The sequence below is a fragment of the Ambystoma mexicanum genome, chromosome 14 (genome assembly GCF_040938575.1).
Source record: "Ambystoma mexicanum isolate Mex_15411 chromosome 14, UKY_AmexF1_1, whole genome shotgun sequence".
Lineage (NCBI taxonomy): Eukaryota > Metazoa > Chordata > Amphibia > Caudata > Ambystomatidae > Ambystoma > Ambystoma mexicanum.
The window spans coordinates 607,337,319-607,350,760 of NC_090940.1; the positions used below are offsets into that span (position 1 = coordinate 607,337,319).

General features: G+C 48.8%; 1 protein-coding gene across 1 annotated transcript in view; it reads left to right on the forward strand.

Moving 5' to 3' along the window:
- NOXRED1 (NADP dependent oxidoreductase domain containing 1) overlaps window positions 1–13,442 on the forward strand; it is a 160,110-nt gene that overhangs the window by 68,452 nt on the left and 78,216 nt on the right. The window contains exon 5 of the mRNA XM_069637995.1: window positions 5,574–5,728. Within this exon, the coding sequence (XP_069494096.1) occupies window positions 5,574–5,728 (155 nt within the window). The remainder of the gene's footprint in view (window positions 1–5,573; window positions 5,729–13,442) is intronic.

Genomic DNA, 13,442 nt, shown 5'->3' on the forward strand with positions numbered 1-13,442 from the left:
AATTAAAAACCCCTAATACACGCACTACACGTGCAGCAGGCACACCCTAACTGCAGGCTGCCAAACAACTGCACCCTCACTCCACACACAAATAAAAGCACCTCCAAGGCCCCGACCCAAATCACCCTCAGGTACCACCCCAAAGCATGTGATACAATGCCATTCCAATTCCCACAGACCCATCAATAACCCTCGCCCTCCTTTACTCCACCACAGGGTCCGATCCAAACGACGAGCTTCAGGACACCCCTACCAGCACACCTGCAAAGAGGGCCAAGACCAACGGCCAGAGACCCTCCACCTCAGCTGCACGCATCAAGACACGGCAGCAGCACAAATCAGGTGGCAGCACAGAGGAGGGAACATCAACAGGCACCCCAGCAGCCAGCATGCCCACAACACCACCACCACAGGTCCCCCCAATGGATGCCACAGAAGGCACTGCCTCTGGTGGCAGCAGCACCATAGGTGACACCCCATTGATGGCAGCATGCTCGGACACAGACAACGGTGCTGTCGATGTAGGACCCATCCATGACCTGTCTCAATCCCCCTGTTTGTTTCATCCCGTACACCATGAGGATACCACGCAGGGGCACCCAAAAGACGACGACTGGCCATCCCCCACAAGCCCTGTGGCAAGGCAACATGAGGACAACAGCCCCTCTGTGACACCCCCGCAAATGGCCATGGCCCAGCAGAGGCAACAGTCCCTCGACCAGTTAATCGTACAACAGCAGCAACTGGCCACACTCCTCAAGGACCATGCCGATGAATGTGGGGGCACTAAGGCAGACATAGAAACATCAACTGAGACACTTAGGGCAGAAATGGAGAGAGGTACAGAGACGCTAAGGGCACAAATGGAGAGTAGCACCGAGAGCCTGAGAGTCCAAATGGAGAGTAGCACCGAGAGCCTGAGAGTCCAAATGGAGAGTAGCACCGAGAGCCTGAGAGTCCAAATGGAGAGTAGCACCGAGAGCCTGAGAGTCCAAATGGAGAGAAGCACCGAGAGCCTGAGGGGGGAACTGCATGCGACGTCCAAAGACGTATGTGCTGAACTTGCCGCTGTGCGCCGTGTGCTCACTGAGCACTCGCAAACCCTTAGGGACATGCATGGACGTGAGCAGGCAGACACATCATCCGTTGCAAGTTCCGTCCAGGGCAGCCCCCAACGTAGATCTGGGAGGAACCTGCGCTCCACAGGCAGGGGTGCCCCTGATACCCGCAGAGGGGGCTTGCAATAGCGACAGCCCACTGACAATGAGCATCTTTGGACACTGGTGTTCGGGGGGGAGGTAGGAGGGTGGAGGGGGTGTGTTGGGCTCACTTGGGTGGCGGGTCGATAGGGTGTTCAACATGACCTCACATATGCCATAAAAAGTGCACGATCAACCAATGAGATGTGTGGACATTGTTCTTTGTGTACTAGGCCATCATAGGCGTACAGTCCATATTGTGCATGTCCCAGACACACGCAGTGCCACGAGTCCCGTGTCCATGTATCAGCCACCAGGCGTGAGTGCTAGAAGCATGCATCAATGAGATGCTGACGAATGTCACGGGCCTCCGGTGCCTCGCAGACTCCATGAGGTGCTGCCACATCCCCACCCTCATCATGACCATCATCAGGTGCTTGCAGTTCTGCGTCAGGGGGCATGGGCACATTTCTACGTACGCACATGTTGTGGAGCATGACACATGCCATGACCATCTTTGCAACCTTCTCATGGCGGTACAGGAGTGCCCCGCCAGACCTGCTGAGGCAGCGGAAACGAGTCTTCAGTAGGCCGAATGCCTGTTCAATGACTACACGGGTACGTGAGTGGGCATGGTTGTAGTCCTCCTCATGCTGGTCCCGTGGGTTCCGGACTGGTGTGAGGAGCCATCTCTTCAGTGGATATCCAGCATCACCTGTATGTGGACGAGAAACGTATGATGTGGAATGCCATTGCTACGTACGCACACCCCCCCCCTTCCTGCCAGGTCATTGCCAAATCACATACCCCACATAATCATGCATGTAATGAGACTCACCGAGTAGCCAGGATCTGTTCCCTGCGTGTCGCTCCATGTAGCGTGGTATTGTAGAGTTCCTCAAGACCATAGAATCATGGGTTGAGCCAGGGAATCGGGCACAACAATGTGTAATGATCCTGTTGGAGTCACACACCATTTGTACATTCAGGGAATGAAATTGTTTTCGGTTGCGGTACTGGGCCTCCATGGCATGTGGGACGACCAATTCCACATGGGTGCAGTCGATGGCACCAATGCAACCCGGTATGCCGGCAAGTGCATGGAATCCCACTTTTGTGTTGGTAATTTCCTGCTCCGAGCGTGGTAGAGAGATGTAGTCGTCTGCGTGCTGCAGGAGGGCATCGAGCACTTGAAATAGTGTCCGTGAGAACAGTGGCTGAGAAATGCCATGCAACTGTCCGACTGTGTGCTGGTAGGTGCCTGTGGCCAGGAAGTGGAGTACAGACACCACCTTCAGTAGGGGTGGGATGGCGGTTGGGCTATCTATCATGCTGACAAGGTCAGCCTGTGTCATGTCCACAATGGCGGCTATGGTGTCCCGGTCCAGACGGTAGAGGGTGTGGATCTGCTCATCAGTGAGGTTGAACGGATGTGCTCGGAGGCGTGGGATTGCGGGCTGCCTGCGTGGTGGTAGTGGCTGTGCTGGCGGCCCTTGCTGGCCCTGCCTTGGCCTCCTCCTCCTCCTGCGTCTCCTTCGTGCGGCCGGTTGCAGTTGGTGTTCGTCTTCTTCTTGGAGTTGGAGTACTTGCAGTGCTATCAGGTCCCCCAGGGCCAACATCGCGAGTCCTGCCGGTAGCATTTCGGTGTGGTTGTGGGAGGAGACTGGCTGTGCAATTTATGTGTTTTCAGGCTGTATGGCCTCCACCTGTGGTGATTAATTCCACCTGTGCAAACTGCTCTCCCCTTTGGCCGAGCACGTCCCGCGCACAACGCTGCAATTCGGGGAATGGCATCTTGCTATTGCAATCATGTATTTGTACCCGATGGCCGTGTAAGATTGGTTGATATGTTCATTCTGCTGTGGTCCCATTGTTTCACATACTATCTGTGCAGTCGCGAACAGACTTGTGAAGGGTCAGTGGAACGTAGTACTCGAGTAACGGTGGGCCGTCATGCATCACTGTACCGAGTTGCAACGACGGGCGGGGCGTCCCATTTGTGGGTGAAGGCAGTTGCCATTTTCACACACTGCCGCACTCGATGGAATAATTAGTGATTTCAAACGGCCACAGATGCCTCTTCGACGTGATGTTGCAAATGAGGAATTCGGAGGGCGGCGCTTTCGGTTTTCAGCTAGCGGCGAGGAAATGCCCACAGGTCTGACTGCAAATATAACGTACTATTGTTCAATGTCCTTGAGACAGGGGCCATGGCGAGGAAGCAATGATTGATATGAATAGTTTGGGATGCGCAATAGCGACGTGGGCGAAGAGGCCGGACGTTCCCAAATACATGTTACTTCACTGCACTGGAATTACGGCCTGGGGCACTGTGGATTTTGCAGGCTGCATAACGCACAGACTCAATGGATATTTCTAATGTTATGTGAGTAAATATTCAGGCTTTTTAATCCCGGGATGAGGGAATGATGAATGGATGCATGGCCAGGTGATTTGATACAGAGTTTGCCATGTACAGGGCTTCTTGGGATCTATCCGCCTCCCCTACGCTTTGTGATGCAGGGCTGCCATAGTGGGACCATCGTCTATCTGGCCTTGTTGAGCCCTCCCTGTCTCGACGCGCCCTCAGACACTTGTGTCCATGCACGTTAACATTCCCATCTGATGGATTCTGTTTTGACAGACGCATGCACAGGTACACTCGTTTGTGATGGTGTTTGCACCTCGATATAGATGGTTATGAGTCGCTAGTGGTTTTGGGGTGGTGATGATCCTTTGGAGTGGGCTAGCATGCATATGGCTGTGGATTTAGTGTGATCATTGAAGTGAGTTGTTCGAATGTAGTTCTGATGGCCATTCTGTTCTTTTTCTTTTCCTTTGGTTGACAGGTATCTCCTCCCCTTTTGCCACTGCCATCTGTATGCCACTCCTGCAGATGGCTTTTACTCCCGACACCTGCTGCTTCGTGTTAATCAGTGGAGCAGCATTACGATCTTATGGGACGATCGCCAATGGCCCACATGCCCTTACGCAGTACTGGTGGCTCGGAGCAACATTTCGGCCTTTCAGCTGGACTAGTGCCTCCCCATTGGGACGGCCCTGCGGTTCTGTGCGCTTCCATGTTGCCTTTTCGTACGTGAATGTGGCTCTGTGTACCATGAGGGAACAGGGCGACACACAAGTAGTGGCTGGTCATTTCTTGCGGATGCAGCCCACAATGGTGATAAGTGTTTTGGAGTTCATGGCCTGATGGCTGTATGGGCTTGGTGATTTTGATGTGCATTAAATTTCTATTCTGATTTGGCCCGTGTAGCGTTTTTCTTTGCAAGTGATGTGGCATATGCCTATTTGGGGGGCGATGTATTGTGAGGAGATCTGCATTGTGTTCCAGCTTCGGAGTTTAGTTGCGTGGTACTGTACTGGGCGCGTTTGCCTACGAAGCCCGTGAGGTCAGGGATGGGGGCTGCCAATATGACAGTTTGAATGTTGTCATGCTCAGGGGCGGGGGATTGGGTTTTGTGTAACAGATGCCGGTCAGCCAGGTGGACTGGTGGAATGATGTGATTCTCGGAATTTTGCTGGTCACAGGTGCCTGTGTTTGCGTGCGTTTCTTGGTGGGGGACTGTGGTCATGTCCATTGGGATGGCTTCTGTATTCGTGCCATCTGTGCCCTGCAGCTCCCATTGGCCCCTCTTGTGTTTCTTTTGTTCGTTGCCATGCATGGGTGACTTGTACATTTCAATGGTTGCATTGTGACTTCATTGCACCTACGGGGAGTTGTACTTTGTGGGCAGGGAGCGGTGTACAGGCACTCAGTGGGGCCGTTTACGGTTGATTCGCGATGCCGTACTTCTCACCATGGCGGAATGGTACATTCCGCCATGCTTGATGGCGTTAGGTACATGTCCGCTAGGGTCGGAATTGGCGTACCCTTGCGCCATGGTGGTGTTTGCGGTTTCGCATGGCGCGCGCGCGCGTGCTTGGTGCAGTTAGCGTTGGCGTTCACTACGGTGTCGCTAATGGCTTCGTACTTTGCGGTGACGGGTCATAGTCGCACCGAGCGCTATTCGATGGCGGTATTGCATTTCCGCCATCGTTTTCCGAATTCCGCAAGGGTCGTAATGAGGGCCATAGACAAGAGGGATCATGAGACTGAGCGTGTTTGAGTAAAAGCATAAACACAAGTGAAGTGGTTTAGAAAGACTGACATTAAGTCTTGAATTAAGAGCAGTCACTTACAACAGCGAGGCCACTGATAGCTAACTAAACACAATAATTAAAATAACAGAGTCTTAAACTCTATTTCAGTTGTGCGAGTGTAATGTTGCCATTCCCCCCAGTGTAGATCAGTATCCTGTGTGTGTCCATTGTACAATTGCTACACACTAACAACATGCCATTGTTCTCTTACAGGCTGAAGCAGCTGCTCTCTCACAAGGCCATCATTAGGCCCAAGTACCGCTGCGAGCCTGACCCCCACGGCTTCCAGTGGGGGGCCTATGGTGATACTAATGCTACCCTCCGGATTCCGGCTGCTGTCCGGGCCACCAGTCCATGGAGCACAGAAGGTAACATAATTCCTACCCTGTACAGTGGCTTTCAAATGTATGTTATGTCATGTTTTAATACCCTACATGCTTTTGACATCCTGCCATATGTAGATGTAGGTGGGACTCCCTGGGGCCATAAGAGCAGGAATTGGTTAGATTCTCTACAGGGGATTCCATCTGTAGTTGAAGGCCCACCACACAGTACTTGGGATCACAGGCAACAACAAGGTCGATGATCTACTTCAGTACTTATTGCCTTTAATTTACGATAATTTAAGCCGAGCTGAAAATGATAACTCAACTAGAGGGAAGTGCTTTGGGGGGGATCTCATTGAAGGCCGAACCTTCATGGGTATTCATTCATGAAGCTTCATGTCTTTTCCAAATGCTCATGGGTTGACCGTTCCCACATCCTAGTTAACTGCAACCCAGTCATCTAAGGTATTTTTCAGATATTAAACGCACGTGTGGTTTCAAAATATGTCTTTGAAATGAGTGCCAAGCCTTTTAAAATGCATCACTAGACCCAAAGCAGAAATCTCTTTGATATTGGCATCTGCAATGGTGCATCTTGGGAAGAAGAGCAGATAAATGTAATGCGCCTCCTAACAACCCTTTCTTACTTCATGATCCTTGTGTCATGGATTGAGTCCCTGTATTCAAGGACAGAATGGAAGCCACTTGGTGTATTGAGATGTCCCTCTTGGGTCACACTACAGGAGCATTGCTTCTTCCTGTGGTCTACACACCGGTACACAGCTGTTCCCCCGAAGCCCACGTGGCAGCAGTTTGTAATTCCTGCATGGCCCTCTTGGCTCAGAAGGCAGTGCTTCCACAGAATACTGTTACAGTTCAACACTCCCCAGAAGGCTCTGCTAGTCCTTACTCCACCACAGTACCTTGCCCTGCCTCAATACAGGTGCTGCTGGCGGTTCCACTACAGGCACCGCAGCGTATCCCACACACCACATTAAAAGTTCCCACTTCCACCAGTGGGTGTTCTATTGAATATTCTATTAGATATTAAACACACGTGTGGTTTCAAAATATGTCTTTGAAATTAGTGCCAAGCCTTTTAAAATGCATCACTAGACCCAAAGCAGAAATCTCTTTGACATTGGCATCTGCAATGGTGCATCTTGGGAAGAAGAGCAGATAAATGTAATGCGCCTCCTAACAACCCTTTCTTACTTCATGATCCTTGTGTCATGGATTGAGTCCCTATATTCAAGGACAGAATGGAAGCCACTTGGTGTATTGAGATGTCTCTCTTGGGTCACACTACAGGAGCATTGCTTCTTCTTGTGGCCTACACACCGGTACACGGCTGTTCCCCCGAAGCCCACGTGGCAGCAGTTTGTAATTCCTGCATGGCCCTCTTGGCTCAGAAGGCAGTGCTTCCACAGAATACTGTTACAGTTCAACACTCCCCAGAAGGCTCTGCTATTCCTTACTCCACCACAGTACCTTGCCCTGCCTCAATACAGGTGCTGCTGGCGGTTCCACTACAGGCACCGCAGCGTATCCCACACACCACATTAAAAGTTCCCACTTCCACCAGTGGGTGTTCTATGTGGGGGCACTTTCCTCTTGGTGCAGTGAGGATAGGGATCCTGTGAGTTAGATTTGGTGTCATTTTCTAGGAAACCAAGGAATGAGCCACTCGGGAAAGATTGACCTTGGCCTTGCTATAACAAGGAGCCAACGACGTGCCGGGAGGTGAAAGCTCAAGGAACTGGACCATCCCATGGGTCTCTGTTTTTGCTACAGAATTACAAGACTGAAGAAGGTCACCCAGTTGAGGAAGGAAGTCATTTCCATCACTAGTACTAAGGGACTTCTACCCTACCCAGCCACAGTCCTAGGTAGGGTAGAACAGCCTCAGGTAGAAAAGTACCGTATGAAGACCAGGCACCCCACAGCAGAGCTAGGACGATCTGTGAAAAGGTCAATATCAGTAATGTTTATGCTGTAACCCGGATGGTAATAAAGATGCATATCCCCTACACAGGGCCTATGAGTGGCCTTCTCAAATGTGTATAGCACCACAGACTGCTTTGGAGATTCACCACAATGCAAAGAAGCAGCCTTAGACCTTGTGCTTGAGGTCAGCTACTGGTGAGCCAGATCAGAGTCTCACAGAATGTTGTGGATTTGGCAGCTAGAGCTGCCACTCCCAAAATCCATCTAGCTACAAATGCCTCTCAACCCCGATGCAAAGGAGAAGATACTGCGTCATCCTTTCTTTGGAATTACACTGTTTAGGTCACCAGAGTGTGTGATTGAGAGTCTGTGTGGCACAAGGCCATGTCATCTTTGTTTCTGATTGGTTTATTGCCCATGTTTTCCTAGAGAGACCTAATCTGAGGCTTTATCAAAGACGTGCCTTAGTCATGTGCCACTGACAGACCTCTAACCCCTCAGAGTTAGGTTGTTCCCAGGACATCATGCCCCTGTGTGGGCCTCCTTGCACAACTAGCTCTGACTTATTTGGTCGGTTGGAGACATTACCTAGGTATGCCCTAGATTGAGCCCCTGCACTAGGAAGACAGTGTGAGTTTTGTAGCTAAGCCTTGTTCCCTTTTGTGTGAAGGGAAATGGATGAAGCCATATATGCTTATTGCCTTTGCCTGGCTTGCACAGTTCTGTACAATTACTGAGCAGATTCTGCACCTTGCAGGTTTGTCTGAAGAGACGCCTTGGAACGGTTGTTGCAACCACCAGTGAGATTGGGAGCGAGTGGTGGGGGAGGAGGGGCGCCAAATGTCTCGATGGATGCAACATCCTTGTTGAAGCTGAGTTTGCATTCAACTCCCAATATTCCTGTTTAACCTGGGAGTCTGCCCTATACTTCGTCTAACTCTGGTGCAAGTCACGAAGCAACAGAACATTGCCAAACTGAAAAGATAGTGGGGAATCCCTACTGTTGCAACTTGCGAAGGCCAATTGGAATGGCAAAGCTCTACGGAAACCTGAATTCTCAAGAGATCTGAGAGAACCGGGGGATGGGTGCCCATCGGCCAGTGAGCACAGCTGGGTTGAAAGCCTCAAAGGACTCTTGCTCCTGAGAAGGTATTCTGCTTATCTCTACGTGGGTCATTGACCAAGGGGCTGAAGCCCATGAAGCCGAGGGCACAGGTAACAAAGCCCAATGCCTTTTGTTAAGGAACCAAATAACTACAAAGAGCTCTAGAAGTATTGTTTGAACCCCGGAAGTCTACATTTTACACTAGCTGCAACTGTACCCGTACCAACTGCAAACAGCACAACTGCACCTTACTCCTGCTAGAAGAGTTCACCTTTTCTTTGGTTCACCACTTTCTCCTGTGGGTCCATGTTGTTTTGCTTGCATGCTCCATCGAAATGGACTCTGAGAAACTGTAGACCATCACTGCCACTTGTGAACTTTTACTTCTCTTACTTACAAAGTTTGGCAGTTTAGTGTTTGTCTACCATAAGTACCATGCCATGCATTTGAGCCCCATGCTTACAAGTGGGCTTCTGTCTAACATTGGGGGGTCACTGGAGGAGCAGGACACCACCCGGCCTAGCCAATCGTTGGCCGGCCCAACTCCCCTATTGATGGCTATATGAGGCTGACTCCTGGCTGAGCAGATTTAGATTCCAAGGCAATCCCTGTGGTCCTGACTGGCAGTTTTGTTTACCAAATTATCTGCTAGAGATTGGTCAGGGCTGATGACCTTCGCTGGTAGGGTCCTGTTGTTATTACAGGTTTACTTACCTGTATCTGCCCAATAAATCCTTACCTTCAAAGAATCTAAATATTTATTATCATAATATATTAGTCTAGACAATCTCTTATTGAAAGTGATGTGTGTTTACTATATCGTAACCACGCCACTGCCTTCTTAGGAATTTCCTGTGATGTTTGTAGAGATCCCTGCTACCTTGCGGTGGGCCAATCTCTCGCCTTCCCTGTACAGAGCTAAGAGAGAACCACACTAATAGAGGATGAAGAGATCCAATGTACGAAAACAGAGTCTGACAAACTGCCATCAGTAGACACATATTTTATGTTATGTTAAACCATTTGTAACGCGCACCTGGTACCCGTAGGCTGATGGACGCAAACTCACAAACAGATACAGAACAAAAAACAATCACAGAAGAGATAGCAAATGAACCCAAGATTTTAAGCGGAAAGCAATGTCTTTAACAATTTCTTGAAATGTTCTGTTGATGCCATTATTCGAAGGGTGGGCGACAAGGCATTCTATGCAATGGGAGCCGCTACTTGAAACAAGCCCATTCTTCCTTTGTTAGAGTTACTCCGAGGGACTCTAAGAATATTGGTGTGATCAGATCTTAAAAGTCCTCACATTGTCTTTTAGAACAATTACCTCCTTCAGATACAAAGGCATTTGACCCATAATGCATTTGGGTGTGATAAGAAGAAGCCATAGAGCAGGAAGCAGCTAACAAGACTCTCTTACAGGTCAGGACCAAGGAGACGACCATGCTTGGAGCGGATTGAGGGCATGCAAACACAAGACCAGGCACAATAGCAATCAAAAAGGGGATTTGGTAAGTGGAAGTGAGAATAAACACATCCCTGTTTGCAGCGATAGAGCAACCCTTGGCAGCCTCGACCAAATCACAATGACTCCCACTATTCAGCATCTTGTTGGGAGCAAGGATGTATCTTTATCTTTCAGCATGAGTAGAAATATCAACTGCATGTGTGCAGAAACAGTGTCGGAAGGCTGGTCAGCTGTGTTGCGTTTTCCACAGTTAATTCCTAAATGTATCTTGCACTCTCCTGCCACCACAACCTCTATTTCTAAGGGCAGAATAATGCCTCTAATGTAATGTACCAAAACTGAGTGGAAAGTGCCAACGGTACCAGTTAATGCAGGACATATTTTTTCTAGTTCATTCGAAAGCCCTTTCAGGAGGCTTACGATTCATACTGAACCTCTGCTATGTAAACCAGTTCATGAAGATAGGCCTGTTCGGTCTGCTGGTTATTCAGCATTGAAATCCAGCCATTCAAACACAATTTACTATGAATGTTAGAACTTCAATATTCCTACATCCACCTCCCAATATGTTCATACCACTAAGAGGTGTTATGTGTGACCATCCCATGTGTATTGCCCTTTTAAGATGTGTGTCCCTCCCAAGTGTAAGCGGTACTTTCCATTTCAAGTGAGACTTCTAGGCTGTTAGGGAGAATTCTCATTTATGGCTAATTTCCCTCATCTAGTGAGTCCCTCAGCAGCTTTGCTGGATATCAGGGGTTTATTTTTTCCACCTGGTAAGAGTGTGAGCCTTTTTCCCACTCTTACTTGTGTTTTGCCATGTGAATTTCTACTTTTTGTGTGATCTTGGGCTCTGGAGCCACACCACTCCACGAGCCCCACTTTTGTGTGTGTTACACAGCACCTTCAGTGCAGTGACACAGGGTTGTCTTTGAGACTTCCCACTGACTCAATTTTTCTGGGTATGACTACTGTCCCCCAGAAACAGGTAAAGTTGCCATTAACTTTATATAGTCAGTTTAAACTACAGACCCAGTACACCCCATCTTACATGGAGTATTGGAAAGGGTTAATTCCTACCCTTTTTTGTCTGTGCCTCTCTGAGCTTTGTTTTGCTCTCTTAACATTAAGACTTGGCTGGTGGCAGTGGTATCTACCCTAACTTTTCTACCGCGATTGTACTATATAAGCCTGGTACTGTTTTAGGCTATTATATTAGCCTCAAACTTAAACCCGCTTGACCAAATACTTTTTATTTTGGCTCCGGGCGGCTTTACTTGCCATTTCTTTTTGTTAAAGTCCTTCTTGTGTTTTACTTTTCGCCCCAAACCAGGTTTGCTTTCTTTGTTCGACGGCCTTTGGCGGGCTTCTGTCCAGAAGCCCTCCTTTGGCGTCTGGGTGTCTAGGTGGGCTGAATGTGATGGAGGGATTTAGACACCCCCTGCACAGGGTCTCCTTGGAGACCCAAGTCGCACTTTGTGTCGATTGGCTGAGGTGGTTGCCTGGGCCGGACAACCCCCACTGCTGAGTGATTGACAGCCAGGCTGTGTGAATGGGGGATTTTGGCATAAAAAGGCAGGACTCTTGGGCTGGAAGTCAGAGTCGCCACTGGAACTGCAAAGAACCGAAGAGAAGCGGAGAAGAAGATGGCTGCTGCAACTACCGAGTCTCAGTGAAGCCCTGCTGCAGTCCTGAGCTATGTACCCTTCAACGACAAGAGAAGATCCAGTCCGAAGTCTTCTTCCCTTGAGCCTGGTGGGATCAACCAGCTCACCTTCCACAGCCAGAGGATCCTCTTCGTGGTTGAAATCACTGCACACTGCTGTAGTGGTCCGCATAGCCATAAGAAGAGCCTCTCCTGTTTTAAAGGAGCGCACCTTTTATTCACAGTTGTTTCGCTGCTGCTGGCCTCATCCCTGGATAGTGCAGATTGCTCCAGACGTCGTCCTCCTTGTCTCCACGACTGAAGCTCCAGGAACCGCGAGTCTGCAGGTACTACCAGGAACAACTGCTGTGGCACCAGCTTTCTTCAAGGAATAAGGTTCTGTGTCCAACTTCGAGGAATTGGGGTGAACCCTTCTTCCTCACCAAAGGCTTGTCCTTTTCTTCCTTCCCTCTTATAACCTTTGCCTCCTTTTGTGACAATATCGAAGTACTCCTGGCAATCTCGAATCGTGAACTGTACTAACTGTGTGATCCTCGGCAACAGGACCCCTGTTACACTTGACACTGGCGCAGGCCTATTGACTTTTATCTACTGGTTAGAAGGTGCCGTCTGATTCTGTCTGCCTCGACAAAAGTATTGCCTATGATTTTTATCCTTAATTTTCTTGTGTGAATTCATGTGCTCAGTGTGTTTGACTATGGTTACATTTCTCCCCGCGGGTACACTTATACTTAGTAAGACCGAACTGTCATTACTGTCAAAAAGTGATAGCATATGTCCTCCCGGTAACGCCTTTGTTTCACAACACCGGTCTGTCAAATCCCAATGTACTTACCTTGAATTTATCTAGATAGGGGGAATTGGTTGTGTGTAGTGTATTTGAAAAGTGGTTTTATTTTAATAGAAGTGAAGTGTTTTGTGAACAGATGGTTTAAAAATAAATGTACTTATATTTTTTAACCAGAAACCTTGAGTCAGTGTTTGCTTGAGTCACAGTAATTGTAGTCCTTTGTGTAATCTCTATTACTGCTCATTTGCTCTTGAGATAAGTCTGGATGCTCAGCCATTGCTACCACTCTTTCTGTGTAGTACAGGCTTGTACCAAAGGTGAAATTGTATTACCACTTGTAGTCTTAATTTTGTGTAGTGGTCCCTAAGGGCACTGCCCAGGATTCTGCCTAACATAGGCTGTTCATCCAATGTTCTACTGTGGCATTCATTCCCTGTTCCATGGGCTGGAATGGAGGATAATGGCCCAGCAGCCCAAGTTATAGGCCAGAGTGAAGCATTCTGGTCTACAACCAAGAAAACACTGCTCTAATTTGCATTACATTTGTATACAGTGTACCTTGCCTTGTACGTCTCCCTTTGCATGATTTCAACAAAAATTGTTCTCGTCCAAAATTCCAATACTGCACCAATGTATACCTTAGACACCAAGACTGATCATATCTAGACCCATTTTCAGAGAGGCCCACTTCGTATGGTGTTGGATGTTGAAGCACAACCTCTCACTGACATCAGTACAGGATAGGAAGATTACAATGTAGGAGATTTCTTCAAA